This window comes from Salvelinus namaycush, chromosome 8 (assembly GCF_016432855.1).
Source record: "Salvelinus namaycush isolate Seneca chromosome 8, SaNama_1.0, whole genome shotgun sequence".
Lineage (NCBI taxonomy): Eukaryota > Metazoa > Chordata > Actinopteri > Salmoniformes > Salmonidae > Salvelinus > Salvelinus namaycush.
In genome coordinates this window covers 11,869,537-11,884,518 of record NC_052314.1, presented here as the reverse complement: position 1 = coordinate 11,884,518, position 14,982 = coordinate 11,869,537, and the positions used below count along the sequence as shown (strand labels likewise).

General features: G+C 43.1%; 1 protein-coding gene across 3 annotated transcripts in view; it reads left to right on the top strand.

Moving 5' to 3' along the window:
• Nucleotides 1-142: 142 nt before the first annotated feature.
• The window catches only part of LOC120052393 (Golgi apparatus protein 1-like), a 33,596-nt gene continuing 18,756 nt past the window's right edge, over nucleotides 143-14,982 (top strand). For all 3 annotated transcript variants that reach the window (XM_038999270.1, XM_038999268.1, XM_038999269.1), the window contains exon 1: nucleotides 143-507. In XM_038999270.1, coding sequence (XP_038855198.1) covers nucleotides 184-507 — 324 coding nt within the window. In that variant the 5' untranslated portion in view covers nucleotides 143-183. The remainder of the gene's footprint in view (nucleotides 508-14,982) is intronic.

Sequence of the window (14,982 nt, the reverse complement as noted above, 5' to 3'; positions counted from 1 at the left end):
TGATACAGAGAAACTAACGAGTCGGGCCATATCAATGTTCTCAATTAGATGTTCAGTCTAGAAAATGTAGCTCTATGATTTGAGGTTGCCAACAACGCACACGCCGACGTATGCACGAAAACGTCCCATCCCACTGTAGTCATAATTTGCAGCTAGCAATCCAAGCTAGCTAGTTATCCGAAGATGGCGGCTTGTAGACGTGTTCCTCTTCTGCTTTTGATGTCTGTCCTTTTGTATATGCATCCCATTCGAGGACAGAAATCTGCGAACAGTGTAATCGCCAATACTGCAGTTAGGGTTAATATCCAGGCTCAAAATCAAGCCGCAGTTCCGGCTGCTGTAAATGGAGGTTCTCCAGTCGTCGCGGCCTCGCCACCTCGTAGACGCACCAGCGTCTGGAAGCTGGCCGAAGAGGGGGCTTGTCGGGAGGACTTGACCAGGCTTTGTCCAAAACATTCCTGGAACAATAACCTGGCTGTGCTTGAGTGCCTCCAGGATAGGAAAGAGGTATGGTGGAGTGAGCGATATTGTGTCCAGAGCTTGGGTGTGGGCTTTACTCAAACTATAACGTTATCGTTAGCTATCCGATGCTAACTTTTAGCCAGCTGGCTACTTGGGTGCAAAAATATGTAAAGAAAGTATGGTCATTTATTATTCAACATGCTTCGAGAACTTCATCATTTGAGAAATGTACTGAAAATACTGAATTTTTGTTTTTTTACCAGCCATTTAGGACCGTGTTAACTAGTGAAGTGAAGTCTTCATCACGTGAACTAACGTTATTTACCAAGTCACTTAGCTAATATCTACAGATGTGCCAAGCTATGACCATTGCTAAATTAGCAATGGCTAGCTTGATCCTCTAATGATATGTTGGGAATCATGTCTAACACATATTTACTGTCTATCAGAGCCAACATTTACATCAATGTCCTGTTCAGAGGAAGAATAGGCGGATGTAGGAGGCGATTCAGTGACGGTTTTTAAGCTTCCAGCCAATGGTTATGGATAGGCTTGGGAAAGGCAATATCTACAGTAATCTGTGTTGAGGGACCACCTCTGCCTGGGGCCAGAAAGCTAGAGGTGAGACGCTCTATCCTAATCTGAACCAGTACAACCTGGTCTTGAGGAGACAATTAATATGACGAGATCTCCTCTGACGCCCAGGATCCCATTAGCCAGCTCTGCAAACGTAACTGTATTACAGCCTTGCGTAACGACTGTAATGGCGATAGTGTCTCTGCGAAACTTCATATTTTGGTGAGTACTGAACTTATTTTCAAACATTTGCAGAGCTGGGATTTGAATTGACGGATCCTGAACATCAGAGGAGGTCATGTCATGTTCATCGTCTCTTCAAGCCCATGTATTGGTTCAGTCCATATCCGGTGTTTGCAGAAGGCAGATTTGTATAAGCACCTGAGCCTCAAGACAATGGCCCTGAGAGCTCCAGGGGCTAGTACCTGCAGTTTTCTGGTGTGATGATCATCAGTCCCTTTGGTTTGCTTTCCTTGATCGTTAGACATAGACTCTAGACTATCTATTCTAGAACATGTTAAGCCTTGATTTTTTTGGGGGGGGGAGACAAGGAGCTTGTCTAATGTTAATGACAGGTAGTTTCTCATCTCAGTCCTCTTCATTGTGAAATGTATTCTTTTATTTATTTTCACCAGATGTTGAGCCTATTTCTGTGGCCTGTTCATTGAGGAGGCTGGAGAGTCATGCAGTCTTGGCTTAGCTCTCTTGGCTGTGGGTAGTTTTTGAGGCACACAGTGTTTTGCCTGTCTCCAGGCTACTCCTCTCACTGTCAGCCTCCCTGGTAGTTGTGGTTTTGTTTACGTGGTCCATTCACAGAGTAGGGAGGAGGCCATGGCAGTGTGGCTTTACTTTCAGGCTTTGTGGATTGACTCGTTTAGTTCTGAAAGTTCTGGTTTGGAATTTTGGAACACGTCTTCAGCTTCAGAGCCCTAAACTACAAATGCAGTTTGAGGTGTTGGCGAGGTAACTTTGGTCAACTCTGAGTTCAACTTAGGGTAACCGGTACCACGAAAGTGGCTCACCTTTTAGCCAGGAACATTTCTATAGCAACGAATCCTTCAGAACTAACCTGCTCCGGAGCAGGCGAACTCAGGACTCCATTAACCCTGAATGACGTGTCTAAGCCATGAGTTGAGGACCAATGAAATCAGATGTGCCTAACCTTGCAAAGATCATCCCCGTCATTTGAGTAAGACAACAGATTAAAACATTTGATTAATAAAATATTTAATGTTAAAATACCTAATTTCCTATCACAACACATTTTAGAAATTACAGCATTTTCTTTTGCACTATTGGATTCAGATTATTTGTGAAAGGCAAACAGACAGCTGTAATCAACCATAGACATACTGTATAATCCATATATGGCAGTTCCCATTCAAGTTAAGACTGGCTGCCATTGCTAGTGTACCCAATGGGTTTAATCGTCAAATTGCCAGGGTTAGAGGTTCCAAAACCCTACTATGGATTATGTCTATGACAACTTCCTGTTCCACAGATAGGAGCGATAAGCACACCAAAGACAGCATTAATTATACGTAATGAAATAAAGACATTTCTAAAAGCCTAGGCCTAATTTTCCAATAACTTTTCTTTCATTTTGATTTCGGCACAAATGAAAATGTGGCACTAACTTGGCCATGGATCTAAGAAGAGTTTGGCAATCGACTAGCCATGTGCGACATGCACGCGCAGTTACAAGCCTGCTAGAGTTTGCTGCAGGCGGATGAGCGATATCCACTGTCGTAGTACGGATAAAACCTGAACTAGAATGTGAGGCAAAAATCCAGGCAAAACCCAGAGGACAAGCCATTCAGATTTTTTTTTTTTGAGGTCACTGTCTTTTCAATGAGTTCAATGAGTTCATTGGGACACAAGATTTCTAAGGGACTTGTTTGCAGTTCCTACCGCTTGCACTGGATGTCACCAGTCTTTGGAAATTGGTTGAGGTCTTTCCTTTGTGTAATGAAGAAGTACGGCCATCTTAAATGAGTCACTTGAAGTAAATTGTTTGAGAGAGGCACATTACCAGAAAAGTTGCGTCAGTTTGTTTTCTTTTTGTATTGAACACAGATCACCCCGTCTTCAATTTGATTGATTTATTAACGTTTAAAAATACCTAATGTTGTATTACAAAAGTAGTTTGAAATCTTTTGGTAAAGTTTACAACTTTTGAGATATTTTGTAGTGACGTTGCACAAGTTGGAAGCTGTGTTTTTCTGGATGAAACGCGCCAAATAAATTGACATTTTTGATAAATATCGACGGAATTAATCGAACAAAAGGACAATTTGTGATGTTTATGGGACATATTGGAGTGTCAACAAAAGAAGTTCGTCTAAGGCATGGGTGTCAAACGGCCCGCGGGGTAATTTATATTTGGCCCGCGAGACAATACCAAATTACTACTAGAGCTGGCCCGCCGGTATTATACAGCGCATTCACCGCTAATACTACGAATCCCATAATGCTCTGCTGTTGTTTTCGCGTGCCAATCAATCCCTGCTGCCAAACCATAAAAGCGCAGATCTCTACCGCCGTGTTCCCATGCGCAGTTTGCTGAAAAACTCAGTGTTCTCTCCGCTGAGTTTAGCCGGCGATTTGCCGACTTCGATGTCCAGAAATGTAGGTTTGAACTGCTTAGTAATCCCTTCGCAGTTGATGTGGAAAATGCACCAACCAACATCCAAATGGAGCTGATTGAACTCCAGTGCAACGACACGCTGAAGTCAAAGTATGATGCTGTGGGCGCCGCACAGTTTCCACGGTTCATCCCTGACACAATGCCTCAGCTCCGCACCCAAGCTGTTCAGATGCTCTCCATGTTCGGCAGCACTTATCTATGCGAGCAACTTTTTTCCTCGATGAAGATGACCAAAACAACTCACAGGAGACGTCTGACTGATGAACACCTTCGCTCGATACTGAGGATTTCTTCAGCTCAGAGCCTGAGCCCAGACATTGATGAACTAGCATCCAAGAAGAGATGCCAGGTATCTGGCTTGGGCACATCAGATTAGATCAGTGTGCAATAATTAACGTTTTCTTTGTGCACTTTTTCTTGCTACAAGGCATGGGCTTGAATGGTTGATTGATTTATTATCATTTTATTTGTAAAATTATTAGCCAGTGGAAAAAGTTTATTTTGGTATTTAAATCAGAAGGCTGCAAATAGAAAAGAGGCATACGATTTTTATTTAAATTTTATTTATTTAATAAATGAATGCCATTGATGTGTTTTTTCATTTGAAATTCGATTTTGCATGTCTCCACTATTAAATAATATATTGTATGGTAATAAGCGATGCTTGTTCCATATTCAATGTTAAAGCAAAACTTGTTTGGGTCCATATTAAAAGGTTCATTTGTTCAATGTTGGCCCGCGACTTTGTTCAGGTTTTACATTTTGGCCCACTGGGTATTTGAGTTTGACACCCCTGGTCTAAGGCATGAATTATATTTTTATTTCTGCGTTTTGTGTCGTGCCTGCAGTGTTGTGGTCCCGTGTGGCTCAGTTGGTAGAGCATGGCGCTTGCAACGCCAGGGTTGTGGGTTCAATTCCCACGGGGGGACCAGGGTTCAATTCCCACAGGGGGACCAGGATGAATATGTATGAACTTTCCAATTTGTAAGTCGCTCTGTATAAGAGCGTCTGCTAAATGACTTAAATGTAAATGTTGAAATATGCTACTCTCTTTGTTTACTGTTGTGCTATCATCAGATGAAAGCATCTTATGCTTTCGTCAGAAAAGCCTTTTTGAAATCTGACATGTTGGCTGGATTCACAACGAGTGTAGCTTTAATTTGGTATCTTACATGTGTGATTTAATGAAAGTTTGATTTGTATATCATTTTATTTGAATATGGCGCTCTGTATTTTCCCTGGCTATTGGCCAGGTGGGACGATTGCGTCCCACCTACCCCAGAGAGGTTAACCAAAGACATTTAAACTCAGTTTTTCACAATTCCTGACATTTATTCCTAGTAAAAATTCCCTGTCTTAGGTCAGTTAGGATCACCACTTGATTTTAAGAATGTGAAATGTCAGAATAATTTTTGACATGCGAAGACCCAAACGGCGTTCCATACTATATATGTCGTGAAGCTAATAGCAGTGACACTATTACTGTGTAACTCCGGTAGGGCAACATCTGAAAAATAGCCCACTTGGTAACGTTAGTGTGTACCGGTGCTCGACCAGTCGGTGAAAGCCAACATCACCCACGACAGAGAATAGTAGATTGTCAAGGGCAATGAATTCCATTATCTTGGCTTTAGTGGATTTTGCCTTTGAGTTGTCTCGCTGAAATGTTGTTTTGTTGACTGCTCGATCCACATAGCAGACATTGTGGGCAAGTTTAGTAATGCTGTGTTGCACATACAGCGCAACATTTTACGTGCTGTTACGTCATGTACCTACGTTATATAGGTATGCACGTCAGTTTTGCACATCGGCGTTAAACTAGACATCGGCCGATACCAATGTTGGCATTTATTTAATTATTATTATTATTATTTTTATGTATATTGTGCATCCCTAGTTAAAATAGCTACCCAGACTATCTGCAATGACAATTTTTGCACTAACTCTTTTTGACTCTGCACACACTGGACTCTACCCACATACTCACACATACTGTACCAGTCAATCAATCAAATGTATTTATAAAGCCCTTACATCAGCTGATGTCACAAAGTGCTGTACAGAAACCCAGCCTAAAACCCCAAACAGCAAGCAATGCAGGTGTAGAAGCATGGTGGCTAGGAAAAACTCCCTAGGAAGGCCAGAACCTAGGAAGAAACCTAGATAGGAACCAGGCCATGAGGGGTGGCCAGTCCTCTTCTGGCTGTGCTGGGTGGAGATTATAACAGAACACGGCCAAGATGTTCAAATGTTCATAGATGACCAGCAGGGTCAAATAATAATAATCACAGTGGTTGTAGATGGTGCAACAGGTCAGCACCTTAGGAGTAAATGTCAGTTGGCTTTTCATAGCCGATCATTCAGAGTATCTCTACCGCTCCTGCTGTCTATAGAGAGTTGAAAACAGCAGGTCTGGGACAGGTAGCACGTCTGGTGAACAGGTCAGGGTTCCAGAGCCGCAAGCAGAACAGTTGAATCTGGAGCAGCAGCACGACCAGGTGGACTGGGGACAGCAAGGAGTCCTGAGGCATGGTCCTAGGGCTCAGGTCCTCCGAGAAAGAGAGAGCATACTTAAATTCACAAAGGACACCGGATAAGACAGGAGAAATACTCCAAATATAACAGACTGACCCTAGCCCCCCGACACAAACTATTGCAGCATTAATACTACCAGTCAAACATTTGGACACACCTACTCATTCAAGGGTCTTTCTTTAGTTTTTACTATTTTCTACATTGAAGAATAGTAGTGAAGACATCAATACTATGAAATAACTAATGGAATCATGTACTAACCCCCAAAAATGTTCAAAATATATTTGAGATTCTTCAAAGTGGCCACCCTTTGCCTCTGACAGCTTTGCACACTCTTGGCATTTTCTCAAGCAGCTTCGTGAGGTAGTCACCTGGAATGCATTGCAATTAACAGGTGTGCCTTGGTAAAAGTACATTTGTGGAGTTTCTCTTCTTTTCTTTTCTTTTCTTTTGCCAATCAGTTGTAAGGACAAGGTAGGGGTGGTATACAGAAAATGGCCCTATTTGGTGAAAGACCAAGTCCATATTATGGCAAGAACAGCTCAAATAAGCGAAGAGAAATGACACTCCATCAATACTTTAAGACATGGTCAGTCAATACGGAAAATTTCAAGAACTTCAAGTTCAAGTGCAGTTACAAAAACCGCTATGATGAAACTGCCTCTCACGAGGACCGCCACAGGAATGGAAGACCCAGAGTTACCTCTGCTGCAGAGAATAAGTTAATTGGAGTTACCAACCTCAGAAATCAGCAATTAGCTGCACCTCAGATTGCAGCCCAAATAAAAAGTAACAGACATCTTAACATCAACTGTTCAGAGGAGACTGCGTGAATCAGGTCTTCGTGGTCAAATTGCTGCAAAGAAACCACTTCTAAAGGACACCAATAAGAAGGGACTTGCTTGGGCCAAGAAACACGAGCAATGGACATTACCACCAGTCTAATCTGTCTTTTTGGTCCGAGTCCAAATTTGAGATTTTTGGTTTTAACCGCTGTCTTTGTGAGACAGAGTACATGAAAGGATGATCTCTGCATGTGTGGCTCCCACCGTGAAGCATGGAAGAGTTAGTGTGATGATGTGGGGGTGCTTTGCTGGTGACACTGTCAGTGATTTATATCAAGGCACACCTAACCAGCATGGCTACCACAGCATTCTTGCACGATCTGGTTTGGGTTTAGGCCCACTCAATATGTTTTTCAACAGGACAATGACCCAACACAACTCCAGGCTGTGTAAGGGATATTTGACCAAGGAGAGTGGAGTGCTGCATCAGATGACCTGGCCTCCACAATCACCTGGCCTCAACCCAATTGAGATCGTTTGGGATGAGTTGGACCAGAGTGAAGGAAAAGCAGTCAACAAGTGCTCAGTATATGTGGGAACTCCTTCAACACTGTTAGAAAAGCATTCCTGGTGAAGCTGGTTGAGAGAATGCCAAGCTGTCAAGGCAAAGGGTGTCTACTTTGAAGAATCAAATATAAAATATATTTTGATTTAACACTTTTTTTGGGGTTACTACATGATTCCACATGTGTTATTTAATAGTTTTAATATCTTGTCTATTTTACAATGTAGAAAATAGTAAAATAAAAAAACTTGAATGAGTAGGTGTCAACTTTTGACTGGTACTGTACTTATATTGACACTCCAACACTTACACACAGGCACACATTCGCCCACACACACACTTCCACACCACTCACATATGCTGCTGCTACTGTCTTATCTATTCTATCCTGTTGCCTAGTCAGTTTACCCATACCTAATATATGTACATAATTCCCATTTAATTGAGGAAGATAACGGAAATACCCCTGCAAATCGACTCTGTACATAGCCAAGCTAGCATTGCTCATTGTGTATTTATTCCTCGTGTTACTATTGTTTGTAAAAAAATATATTAAAAAATCTGCAATTTTGGAAAAGGCCTGTAAGTTTGCATTTCACTGTTGGTATACGCCTGTTAACGAAGCATGTGACAAAACATTTTGATTTGAAATTTCATTCGCCTGGGTGTCAGTATAGCCTACATATATGGTGTCGTGGCTGCTCCATTTATCCTATCCCCAAAACAGTGTGGGTTAGGTGTAGCCTACTATTTACTTAGACAGTTTAGGCACAATGTGTCAGTGTTTTTATCGGTGCTCTCTGACTAGACTCTGCTCTGCTAGTGAGGGTGTGAATCACTCCTTATGAATGGGTGAGACAAAGAACATGCTGCAGCAACTGAAGATAGCAGATGGACCGCAGAGCTAATGTGTGATTAGCATGATAACGGTACTCAAGCTCTTCTCGCACACATTACTTCACAGTTGATCTCTGCCAGGGGTAGATAGATGAGAAAGAGGATTCTACGTGGGGTGAATTGGTTGTCACTTTACCAGCTTTACAGAGGGAGATGAAATGCAGTTTGTGAAAACTTGTAGTCTGTATTAGGGTTCCACATTTTGGGGAATATTCAGAGGTGGAAACTTTCTGTGGGAATTAATGGTAATATATGCAAATTTATATTAATACCATTTAAATGTAGTTTTTTGCATTGGATATATTTACCATATCATATGAAGACAAACATAAACATGTACCTTGCCATAAGTAGATGTAATTGCAAATGATTCAATCCTACCAATAAAAATAAAAACTACTTGGTTACGAATTTAACTTTAATTAGTGAGTTGACTTCACATGGGATGATTTCACTGAACAACAAAAGGGAATATTGAATGATCCCCAATGATCCATCGCATCTCCCAAAATATTTTCAGCATCTGTAAAATGATAACCAAAGCTTTAGTTTCTAGACTGTCTTCCTCTCAGGCTTCCATGTCTTCTCCCTGGACCTCCTCATTGTCCACCTCTTGAACATCAGACTCTGAGGCCTCATTTTCACTGTCACTTTCCAACCTTGTTGAGGATGGCTCGTTGTCAGGCTCAAAAAGCCTCAAATTTGCCCGGATGGCCACCAATTGTTCAATCGTTGTATTGGTCAGCCTGTTCCGTGCTTTGGTGTTTGTTCCCAAACAAGGACCAGTTGCGCTCTGAGGCGGCTGATGTTGGTGGGATTTGGGGGATGATGGCGGCAACGGGAAATAACCTCAGACCCACAAAGTCCCTTCCACCAGGTGGCTGATGAGATATATGTTGGCACGACTGCCATATTGCATCTCCATTCCAAAGCCCTTGCTTGGAAGTGTTCTTCGCCAGACTGCCAAGAACCATGACCTCATCCAGGCCAAGGTGGCGAGACATGGTAGTGATGACACCATAAGCCTTGTTGATCTCTGCACCAGACAGGATGCTCTTGCCAGCATACATGGGGTCCAACATGTACGCTGTGGCGTGTATGGGCTTCAGGCAGAAGTCTTCATGCTTTTTGATGGATTTCAGAACTGCAGTTTCCTCTGCTTGGAGAAACAGTGAAGTGAGCAGGGCAGTACGGATTTCTTCTCTTACATCTGCAAGCAGAGTCTAAACATCAGACAGGATGGCATTGTCTCCCTCAATCCGTGCAATGGCTACTGCTATAGGTTTCAGGCTGCTTACCACTCTCTCCCAAAATACATCATCCAGGAGGATCCTCTTGATGGGGCTGTTCATATCGGCATACTGTGATTATGGCCATTTCTTGGAGAGACTATTTCCCATCCAGGAGACTGTCAAACATGATGACAACACCACCCCAACGGATAGAACTCTATCCAAGATGGCGTCGCAGTCAGACGTCTTTGTCCTCGTCTTGTCGTGTCCCATGTATGTATCTTTTTTCTTCGCATATCTTTTTTATATTTTTCTAAACCTGAACTTCAGAATACTCTCCTGCAACCCGCCTCACCCAATGTGCTGTGGATCTGCTTTTTTCTAAAGTATTTTTCTTTGCTTTTGAACCGGAACCCCAACAGAAGCTAGCCAGCTAACTAACTAGTAGTCAGCTAACCTTAAGCTCGGAAAACTCTCGCCAGTTTGCACGACGCGATTCAAACCAGAGCATACCGGACTTATTTTCTCTCCATATCCCCGGATTCCTACCGCAAGCTCTGAACCTTTTCACCTGGATCATCGCAGCTAGCTAGCTGCAATCCGAATGGCTACTCCTGGCTAACGTCTCTGTCCCGAAGCAAGCACCAATTAGCCTGGAGCTAGCCCATGCTAGGCCCATCTCCCGGCTAGCTGAAGAGGTCCATCAGCCACTCCTGGGCTACAATACCTATTTTGCCAATTGGCCTGGACCCCTTTAACTGCCTGTTCGGAGCCCCACCAATCCTTCACGACTGGACTACCGACGTAATCTGCTCGAGGGGGTTCTTCAACTGGCTACAACGTCGCGACGTCCCCTGAATGCCCATCTGCTAGCCGCGGCCCGCTAGCTGTCTAGAGCATATAGGACTGTTGGCTGAAGAGATCCATTGACCAATTTCTTGGGCCACTATACCTATTTTTGCCAATTGGACTGGACCCCCTTTACTACACAGAACACTACTAATCCATCACGACTGGTCTGCCGACGTAACCGCACGAGGAGGCTCCGCACATGGAGGCTATAAGACTTCTTCCGTTGCGACGTCCCTCTATGGCCCTTCTGATAGCTTGCTAGCCCCGTCAGCTGTGTCTCTAGCCAGCCTAACTACTCACTGGATCCCTATGATCACTCGGCTACGCATGCCTCGCCCTAATGTCAATATGCCTTGTCCATTGCTGTTCTGGTTAGTGATTGTCTTATTTCACTGTAGAGCCTCTAGCCCTGCTCAGTATGCATTAGCTAACCCTTTAGTTCCACATCCCACACATGCGGTGACATCACCTGGTTTAAATGATATTTCTAGAGCCAATATCTCATCGTCACTCAATGCCTAGGTTTACCTCCACTATTCACATCCTACCATACCTTTGTCTGTATATTATGCCTTGAATCTATTCTATCGCGCCCAGAAACCTGCTCCTTTTACTCTGTTCCAAACGTACTAGACGACCAGTTCTTATAGCCTTTAGCCATACCCTTATCCTACTCCTCCTCTGTTCCTCTGGTGATGTAGAGGTTAATCCAGGCCTTGCAGTGCCTAGCTCCACTCCTATTTCCCAGGTGCTCTCATTTGTTGACTTCTGTAACCGTAAAAGCCTTGGTTTCATGCATGTTAACCTCTCTAGGGTATGTGGGACGGTAGCGTCCCACCTCGTCAACAGCCAGTGAAACTGCAGGGCGCCAAATTCAAAACAGAAATCCCATAATTGTAATTCCTCAAGCGTACAAGTATTTTACACCATTGTAAAGCTACACTTGTTGTAAATCCAGCCAAAGTGTCTGATTTTCAAAAAGGTTTTACGACGAAAGCACACCAAACGATTGTTAGGTATGAGCCAAGTCGCAGAAAAAGACAGCCATTTTTCCAGCTAAAGAGAGCAGTAACAAAATGCGTAAATAGAGAAAATTAATCACTAACCTTTGATAATCTTCATCAGATGACACTCATAGGACTTCATGTTACACAATACATGTATTTTTTTGTTCGGTAAAGTTCATATTTGTATCCAAAAATCTGAGTTTAGGCAAGACGCTACTGTATCACTTGGCAAAATGCAGAGCGCCAAATTAAAATGATTTACTATGAAAATTACTATAAAATCAAACTTTCATTAAATCACACATGAAAGATACCAAATTACCAAACTACACTGGTTGTGAATCCAGCCAACATGTCAGAATTCAAATAGGCTTTTCAGCGAAAGCATACGATGCTATTATCTGAGCATAGCACTTATAGTAAACAAAAGAGAGATTTCAACCCAGCAGGCGCGACACAAAACACAGAAATAAAAATATAATCCATGCCTTACCTTTGACGAGCTTCTGTTGTTGGCACTCCAATATGTTCCATAAACATCACAAATTGTCCTTTTGTTCGATTAATTCCGTCTATATATGTCCATTTATTTGGCGCGTTTGATCCAGGAAAAAGACCGGTTCCAAACGTGACGACAAAATATCTCAAAGGTTACCTGTAACAGTTGCCAAAAAATGTCAAACTACTTTTGTAATACAACTAAGTATTTTTTAACGTTAATAATCGATAAAATTGAAGACGGAATGATATGTGTTCAATACAGGATTAAAACGATATGTAGCATGCGTTCTGTTTGATTGAAGCGCATGTCCAGGACACCTGGAGTGCCTCGACTTCAAGATGGCCGTATTTCTTCATTACACAAAGGAATAACCTCAACCTCAAGGAATAACCTTTCTCAAGACTGTTGACATCCAGTGGAAGCCGTAAGAACTGCAAGCAATTCGCTTAGAAATCTGGTTTCCCAATAAACTCATTGAAAAGACAGTGACCTCCAAAAAAAAGAAATCTGAATAGTTTGTCCTCTGGGGTTTGGCCTGCTAAATAAGTTATGTTATACTCACAGGCATGATTCAAACAGTTTTAGAAACTTGAGTGTTTTCTATCCAAATCTACTAATAATATGCATATATTATCTCCTGGGGATGAGTAATTGGCAGTTGAATTTGGGTATGCTTTTCATCCAAACGTGAAAATGCTGCCCCCTACCCTAGAGAAGTTAACATTAGAAGCCTCCTCCCTAAGTTTGTTTTATTCACTGCTTTAGCACACTGCCAACCCGGATGTCCTAGCCGTGTCTGAATCCTAGCTTAGGAAGACCACCAAAAACCCTGAAATTTCCATCCACTAACTATAACATTTTCCGACAAGATAGAACTGCCAAAGGGGGCGGAGTTAGAACCCTGCAGGCTGTCTTACTATCAAGGTCTGTACCCAAACAATTTGAACTTCTTCTTTTAAAAATCCACCTCTCCAGAAACAAGTCTCTCACCGTTGCTGCTTGCTATAGACCACCCTCTGCCCCCAGCTGTGCCCTGGACACCATATGTGAATTGATCGCCCCACCCCATATATTCAGAGCTCGTGCTGCTAGGTGACCTAAACTGGGACATGCATAACTCCCCGGCCATCCTACAATCTAAGCTTGATGCCCTCAATCTCACACAAATTATCAATGAACCTACCAGGTACAACCCCAAATCTGTAAACACGGGCACCCTCATAGATATCATCCTAACTAACTTGCCCTCCAAATACACCTCTGCTGTCTTTAACCAAGAGCTCAGCGATCACTGCCTCATTGCCTGCATCCGTAATGGGTCTGCGGTCAAGCGACCACCCCTCATCACGGTCAAACGCTCCCTAAAACACACTTCAGCGAGCAGGCCTTTCTAATCGACCTGGCCCGGGTATCCTGGAAGTATATTGACCTCATCCCGTCAATAGAGGATGCCTGGTTATTCTTTAAAAGTGCTTTCCTCACCATCTTAAATAAGCATGCCACATTCAAAAAATGGAGAACCAGGAACAGATATAGCCCTTGGTTCACTCCAGACCTGTCTGCCCTTGACCAGCACAAAAACATCCTGTGGCGTACTGCATTAGCATCAAATAGCCCCCGCGATATGCAACTTTTCAAGGAAGTTAGGAACCAATATGCAAAGGCTAGCTTTTTCAAACAGAAATTTGCATCCTGCAGCACAAACACAAAACATTTCTGGGACACTAAAGTCCATGGAGAATAAGAGCACCTCCTCCCAGCTGCCCACTGCACTGAGGCTAGGAAACAATCACCACCGATAAATCCACAATAATTGAGAATTTCAATAAGCATTTTTCTACAGCTGGCCATGCTTTCCACCCGGCTACCCCTACCCCGGTCAACAGCCCTGCACCCCCCCATTTCTCCTTCACCTAAATCCAGATAGCTGATGTTCTGAAAGAGCTGCAAAATCTGGACCCCTACAAATCAGCCGGGCTAGACAATCTGGACCCTCTTTCTAAAATGATCTGCAGAAATTGTTGCAACCCCTATTACTAGCTTGTTCAACCTCTTTCATATCGTCTGAGATTCCCAAAGATTGGAAAGCTGCGGAGTCATCCCCCTCTTCAAAGAGAGACACTCTAGACCCAAACTGCTACAAACCTATATCTATCCTACCCTGTCTTTCTAAGGTCTTCGAAAGCCAAGTTAACAAACAGATTACCGACCATTTCGAATCCCACCGTACCTTCTCCACTATGCAATCTGGTTTCAGAGCTGGTCATGGGTGCACCTCAGCCACGCTCAAGGTCCTAAACGGTATCATAACCGCCATCGATAAGAGACATTACTGTGCAGCCGTATTCATTGACCTGGCCAAGGCTTTCGACTCTGTCAATCACCACATTCTTATCGGCAGACTCAACAGCCTTGGTTTCTCAAATGACTGCCTCGTCTGGTTCACCAACTACTTCTCCGATTTGACACACTGAACTCATTCAGAGGGCCTGTTGTCTGAACCTCTGGCAGTCTGGGGGTGCCACAGGGTTCAATTCTCGGGCCGGCTCTCTTCTCTATATACATCAATGATGTTGCTCTTGCTGCTGGTGATTCTCTGATCCACCTCTACGCAGACGACACCATTCTGTATACTTCTGGCCCTTCTTTGGACACTTATCTAACCTTCAGACGCGCTTCAATGCCATACAACTCTCCTTCCGTGGCCTCCAACTGCTCTTAAATGCAAGTAGAACTAAATGCATGCTCTTCAACTGATCGCTGCCCTGTTCTGACTTAGAATATGTGGACAACTACAAATACCTAGGTGGACAACTACAAATACCTAGGTGTCTAGTTAGACTGTAAACTCTCCTTCCAGACTCACATTAAGCATCTCCAATCCAAAATTAAATCTGGAATCTGCTTCCTATTTTGCAACAA